This window comes from Solanum dulcamara, chromosome 9 (assembly GCF_947179165.1).
Source record: "Solanum dulcamara chromosome 9, daSolDulc1.2, whole genome shotgun sequence".
Classification (NCBI taxonomy): domain Eukaryota; kingdom Viridiplantae; phylum Streptophyta; class Magnoliopsida; order Solanales; family Solanaceae; genus Solanum; species Solanum dulcamara.
Window position 1 is genome coordinate 6,077,455 of NC_077245.1, and position 6,747 is coordinate 6,084,201.

At 29.3% G+C, this 6,747-nt stretch overlaps 1 protein-coding gene across 1 annotated transcript; it reads right to left on the bottom strand.

The window, feature by feature from the left end:
- Nucleotides 1-1,032: 1,032 nt before the first annotated feature.
- On the bottom strand, nucleotides 1,033-3,526 carry LOC129904622 (branched-chain-amino-acid aminotransferase 2, chloroplastic-like). Its single transcript, XM_055980198.1, has 9 exons — nucleotides 3,333-3,526; nucleotides 3,088-3,140; nucleotides 2,792-2,966; nucleotides 2,534-2,710; nucleotides 2,306-2,437; nucleotides 2,046-2,144; nucleotides 1,718-1,930; nucleotides 1,461-1,573; nucleotides 1,033-1,258 (listed from the first exon to the last, which is right to left on the bottom strand). Exons 1-9 carry the CDS (start codon nucleotides 3,390-3,392, stop codon nucleotides 1,144-1,146), a joined length of 1,137 nt encoding a protein of 378 aa, XP_055836173.1. The 5' UTR covers nucleotides 3,393-3,526; the 3' UTR covers nucleotides 1,033-1,143.
- Between the last annotated feature and the right edge of the window lie 3,221 nt (nucleotides 3,527-6,747).

A 6,747-nucleotide genomic window follows, 5' to 3' on the forward strand; every position in this document is an offset into this window, starting at 1 on the left:
GACAATGCTAAGACAAACTAATGGTGGTATAACTTTGGTAAATTATTGATGTGTCAATAGGTGCAATGTCCAAAGAATAAATTGAAATATGCTCTATCATGTGACAGTTCATTAAACCAAGTATTTTCAATAACTTATCAACTGCATAAGCAAATCAATATCATGTAAGATAATAAAGGTAATTCACCCCGCTGTACACCTAATTTTCCTGGGATTGTAGTTCAATCGGTCAGAGCACCGCCCTTTCAAGGCGGAAGCTGAGGAACAATTTACCTAAGTAGGTATACTTTCGCCAAGCAGGCTTGTTCACGATATAAATGCTCTGTGCAAGTAATTTGTGGCCTTGGATTTAATTTGGTGGTCCAAAGTAGGATCTCCTCATTGGGTCTATTTAACTTGAAAGGACACAATTTGGTTTTGTTAAATGTGAGTTAAGGACCACGACATATGACACTCGTAAAATTTTACGAGTATCTTTTTTGAATATCGTTACTTAATTTGGGCATATTTTTTTAAAAAATTGTATCTTTCCATTTTAGAGTTGTCTAAAGTTATATATGACTGAACTTTAAACAACTTTTTGATAAAAGAATAGATAAATATATAAGAAAATTATATGATTTAAATGGTGATCACAAAAACGGATATATGTGTACTTCAACCTTACAATTGGGTGTTACTATTTTGGGCTCTCGTCCTTTATCGACAAACGGTACAATTTGGGTTTGTGAATGTGAGTTAAGTACCACGAGTTACAACATTTTTCTCTTAACAATGCAACTAATTTATGGCATCAATCTTATCATCTGTTTGTTATTGACATTTTGATTTTATTTGAATGACATTTAAGATTTAAGACTAACAGAAGATATGATATAGTTCCCATAATACTGGACTGAGACAAACTTAAATAATAAAGCTTCTATAATATTGAATTGAGACAAACTTAAATAATAAATTTGACGCGGGCAATGATGAACTACATATAATCAACCAACAATTTTCATATATTATTGTAACAAGAGCTCGTAAAATTTCATATATCATCAATGATTACTAGTAAAAAGTATATTGTATATTACCATGCAAAACTAGCTCACGCATTAATATAATTGCAAAAACATTTGTTAAGAAACTTTAAAATCATTCAATCTCCACGATCCAATCCCTTTCATCCTTGATAACACCTCTTTGAATCCCTACTAATCTTGAATAAAATTGCTTGCACGATAGATCTGAGCTTATTTTATATTCAATCCTGCACCAAAAATAAATAAATTAATACAAACATTAAATACTTAACAAAATCAGTTATTGAGAAGGAATGGAAAAGTAGTGGCCCTTAAGTAACATTAAATATATTTTTATATTTAATTAAAATATTCCAAAAAATCTTCAGCATTGACTAATTAAATTTGTATATTAAAATGCATGTTAGTTTTTTAATATTTTAATTATACCTTTGGCCTTTGTATGTGATACTTCCAACAGGAGCAACACCAACTGCAGTTCCCGTACAGAATACTTCATCAGCACTAATTAATTCATCTGCTTCAATTAAACGTTCTTCGACCTGTATCAAGTTGGAAAAAAATATATATTCTAATTTAAAATGCTTAATCAAATCAAGTCGTTTTATTTAAGTGTTGGAGCTGATAATTTTATAAATAAGCAGTTATGTATTTCAATAAAAGAAAAGCAGTGATTTTTTGTTTACCGTATATCCAAGATCAATTGCAATGTCCATTATGCTTTTTCTTGTTATTCCTTCAAGAATAGTTCCTTTGGCTATTGGAGTTGAAACTACGTTTCCTTTGACAAGGAAAATATTGCAAGAAGAGACTTCTTCAATATATTTCTTATTTACTGCATCAAGATACAGTATATCTGAATATCCATTTGCCTTTGCATCCTTCATAGCTTTTAAAACCTACATTAAAAAATCCAGAAAATTTTCAGTACTTAATTATTTGCATCGAGAATATTAATTATAACATTATATACTATAATTAGCAAGTACAATTCATATAGGAATATTCATTTACCGGAGCATAGTTAGTAATGCTTTTGACTCCACCAGCTCCTCCACGTGAGGCACGATGAACATCTTCTTCTACGTACAAGTTTAATGGCGCTGTTCCTTGCTGCAATTCCAAATACATTAATTAATTAATAAATACGATGAATTTTTACATTATCATGTTATTTAACATATCTTACTTTTCGAGGAGAGTTATCTATTGATATCTTTTAGGTGATTTAAGAGTCGTCAAGTATATTTATTGATTTTAAATGAGTTGCTAACCTTGAAATAATTACCAACAGGGCAAGCATAGACAAGGAAAGTGTACTCAGGTGCTGGAGCCAAGCCCAAAATGGGACCAGTGCCAATTAAAAGAGGCCTAATGTAAAGTGACCCTTTTCCAGAAGGAGGAATCTGCACATTTAATAACAAGCACCATCATATGAGATAATAGTACGTACTTGTTTGAGATTGAGAAGATTAATTATAACATTAACCAAAAATAATTACCCAACGCTTGTTAGCGAGAGCAGTTTGCTTAACAGCATCGACAAATTGATCAGTTGAAGGAGATGGCATGCACATTCTCTCCGCACCAATTTGCATTCTAATGGCATTTTGTTGAGGACGAAACAGAAATATTCGTCCATCTTCTCTTCTATACGCTTTTGTACCTTCAAACAACCCCTGTTTTAACCAAAAATCTTTAAATAGTTTTCAAGTGATTTTTAGTATATGTTAGATTTTGACCTTTTTTTTCTTTTTTACCTGTCCATAGTTCAGGACACCAGCAGATGGACTCAATTGGATATTGCCATAACGATTAAGTTGGCCTTGTTTAAATATTCCATCATCAGAGCATTTAGTCATGTACATATAATCAGTTTGCATTAAATTGAATCCAAGATTGTCCCAGTCAATATCAGCAGACTCCTCATCGCTACTGCGATCACATCAAACAATAGTTCTAATTAGTTATTTTTTCCAAAGTGCCGAATTAATTTTTTAGGTCGTATATTCAAAGATATTGAGTTGTTGACGCAATTATGTGAACTGTAATTTACCTGTAAATAGCAGGCTGTACAGCAGCCTGAGCCGTATAATACCTTGCTGCAACCTGCAAATGCCAAAAAAAAAAAAACCTTGAAATTATTTTCACTCATATATATATATATAAACCCCTGATTTCGAAAATGCAATGGGTTCCGTGATAAGAATCTGAATACAAAACCAATTAAATGTAAATTTTGAATCGATCGATAAAATTTCTTGTGAAAAATGTTTTGGGGATCCAACGATGATGACAAACCTTTGAAGAAAGAGCTGAAGATTGAAATAATTTGCGAAAAGATGCAGCCCCTCGAATCATGTTTGCAGGAAGGAATTAATTAAACCCTAGTGTTAGATGTTTGGAGGAAGAAATTAGGGGAGGCAGAGAGAAAAATTCTGCGTATCTAAAGTAACAAAAGAATGGGAATGCAAGTTTTGAGGAAGTTTGTTAGATTGTTGTGCTTTTGATAAAAGAGAAATGTGGGTTTATATAGAAGATTGGAGAGAAGAAAAGGCTAATAGACATTATGTCACACGCCATAACTCCCCTATTTAAATTCAGTGAATTTGTTCAGTATTTTAAAATATATTGATATGAAAAGGATTGTAATTTAATTTTTAAAATTTAATTTTGATAATATTGAATTAATCTGATTCAATTTAATTAACTTTAAAGATTAGTCAATGTAATTCTTAAAAAACAAAATAGTATTCCTCTATTCAATCCATTTTTAATTTGTTTGTCTGATTTTAATTTTAAATCTTGTAATTTTAATATGTCTGAAGTCTGAATTTAAAAATTATCTATTAAAAGGACCAAAAAAAAATAAGAGAGATCGATTATATAAGAGAAATCCAGATTGGAGCAGAAGAAATCTGGCTGTCCCAATCCTACCACGCCTCCAAATCCTCCCTATTTTTTCACATATCGAAAAAAGAGAGACTATAGTAGGAACTTTAAAAGTTGACCCAAAAAATCAACATTAAATGTTTGAATATATAATAAATGTCTTTTAAAACTCTTTTTTATTTAAAATTAGAGGAGAGATATTGTAATTAAAATATTCATCTAGATTTTACATCAAATTATGATTAAGTAATACATTAAATTATAAGAATATCAGTATATGTGTTGGTAAGAGGTAAAAAATTAATTAATAGTCAAGTTCCACACAAATTTAAAAAATACTATTTTTATAATAAAAAATTACATTAATTAATCAGGATTAAGTAGAGTTGAAGTTATATAAAAAAAATACATATTAGAGTATATGTTTGATTTGATGAAACGAATGTGAACACATCAAGTTTGGAAAATCGAATGTGGATAATTTGAATTTTGTTGTAAAGAAAAGGAATATCTTGTCGTAACTCTTAAAAATTATTCTTTTATTATATGTTTATCCGACAAAAATAAAAATAAAAATTCTTTTATGTGGTGAATTCATAGAAGAATAATAGGAAAAAAAAATATTTTGTTAGTGTCACTTTATTTGTGTCTAGTTATTTTGTGAAATCATCAAAGTAGGCAGTAAAACTTTTGGACTTTTGGTAGGCTTTTGACATCCCTAGAGTTTGTTATATAGCTCTATAACGTCTTGTTTCACAGTTTCATAGCCTTTCTAAGGGCATCTGGAAGATGAATAAAAGCTAATCTTTCTTCTTCTTTTTTTCTTTTCTGATATTCCTTTTTATATCATCCATATTTGAGATGCTGCAAAATATATACTGAAGGAGAGGATCAAGAAGAAAATATATATGTAGATAAAGTTAATTATACACTGCTAGTTATCAAAGGTAGAGAAGTGGAGCTAGGTTTTTAAATTTATACATTTGAGATTTTAACATTTTATAGTTACTAGATTCTAGACAATTAATTGGTAGATATTAAATAATTTTTTAAATAAAAATACAAAATTTTAATCAGAACTATTGAATTTGATGAACTTACAATCGAAAAGCTTCTGTGCATGAATGAACTGATAAAGAGAATATGGAGAATCGTAAAAGCTCATTTGATTGACTATCTAACTTTAATTATGTTGGTAAGGGTTCAATTCTTCACGTTGTAATCTCCTCCCTATTTTCTGATTCTGAGAGAATACCACGTGACTAGATAATACTCTCTCTATTCCATATTAACTGAATTTTTGAGGGTTTTTTCATTGTTCAAAATAATTGAATTGTTCAAAATTTAAGATGGATGTTTGAAATTTTTTCCATATTTTCCCTTTCATTTATTGAAGTTTTATATTTTCTAGGAGATAGATTACACTATTTACAAAGTTATATTTATGATTTCACAAAGAGCAAAAGTGAAAATGATGATTTAAATTATGTCCTTGAATATTTTTCTTAATATGTGTGCATTGCCCGACAAATTCAGTTAATATTAAATAAACGGAGTGCATATACATTAAGAAATTATCAACATTAATTCAACAAACCTTGTTCTTTCATTGTTTGATTTTGTGCAAAATGTCACGTACAGATAATTTTTTACCCTTTTCTCTTTCCCTAATATACGAATCTAAAATAAAGAGACATCCTGTTAATTAATTATTCATAATGAAGCAATCAAGAACCTAGCAAAAGGATGTATAATACTAATATAAAATAACATTATAAATATAGTGGCGTTGCTTGCACGTACGACCGGACCCCATAGGCATATATCTAGTTGTATGTATAGAGAATTCTCTATATCTAGTTGTATAGAGAATTCAATCATTTTCACGTATCAAATATACTCAATTTTTTAAACATATTTTGGTAAAAATAAATAAATAGAAACCATGCACTCCTTGTGCCGAAGTAATATTGATTCTATAATCAAACTTGATTTTGTATTGCCAGTTTTATTAATAAAAAATTAGCACAAGATATGAAATGTAGCTGTCTAATATTCTGATCTTCTAAAAATAGTAAATTGAAAGGGAGATCAAAGATGACCTATTTGCCCATTTTCTAACCGGACATGAAGTGCTGCGCATTAGAAATTAATTATCAAAACTTAGTAAAAGAGAATCATAAAATGGATTTTGGTGAATTAAAATAATACCCAAGATATTTGATGCTCTTCAGACATATTATATAATTCATAATTTATTTTTATTACGATTAGAACATTTGAATCTGAATTAGATTTAGATGTCTGATCTGAATACATATTTAAATATATTAAAATGGAATTAAGATATGAATATTACATAATTAAGATTTTTTGTCAACATCTAAATGCGTAGAATTTGTCTTTGATTAAATATTAATACATATAAATTTTAATAAAATGTGAAATTAATGTAATAGTACTATTTCAACAAAATATTTTTAAGAAAATACATAGGAATTGGTGGTTGTAGGTATCGGTTGAGGATGACGTTGGCTAATTGTGGTGAAGTTGATGGTGACGATTGATAGTTAGATGATAGTGATAGCTAATGGTGGTGGTGAATGATGATGTAGTTGATTGTAGTGATTATCAACGGTGATGATTGTAGTTGATGATGTGATTGCGTGTGGTGAATTATAATAGTTGATAATGATAAACAATGATGATAATAATTAATAACATGATGGAGGGTGGGCGGTAGTGGTGAATGGATGGAATTAATGAACTGTCATCTTCAGATATCTTAATGATATTAAGTACCCGTTTGGATTGCTTATTTTAG

Coding starts and splice junctions, on each gene's coding strand:
- LOC129904622 (XM_055980198.1), bottom strand. CDS start 3,392: ATGATTCGAGGGGCTGCATCTTTTCGCAAATTATTTCAATCTTCAGCT. Junction 2,711..2,791: donor GTGTCCTGAACTATGGACAG/GTAAAAAAGAAA, acceptor TGGTTAAAACAG/GGGTTGTTTGAAGGTACAAA. Junction 2,438..2,533: donor CTCTCGCTAACAAGCGTTGG/GTAATTATTTTT, acceptor TTAAATGTGCAG/ATTCCTCCTTCTGGAAAAGG.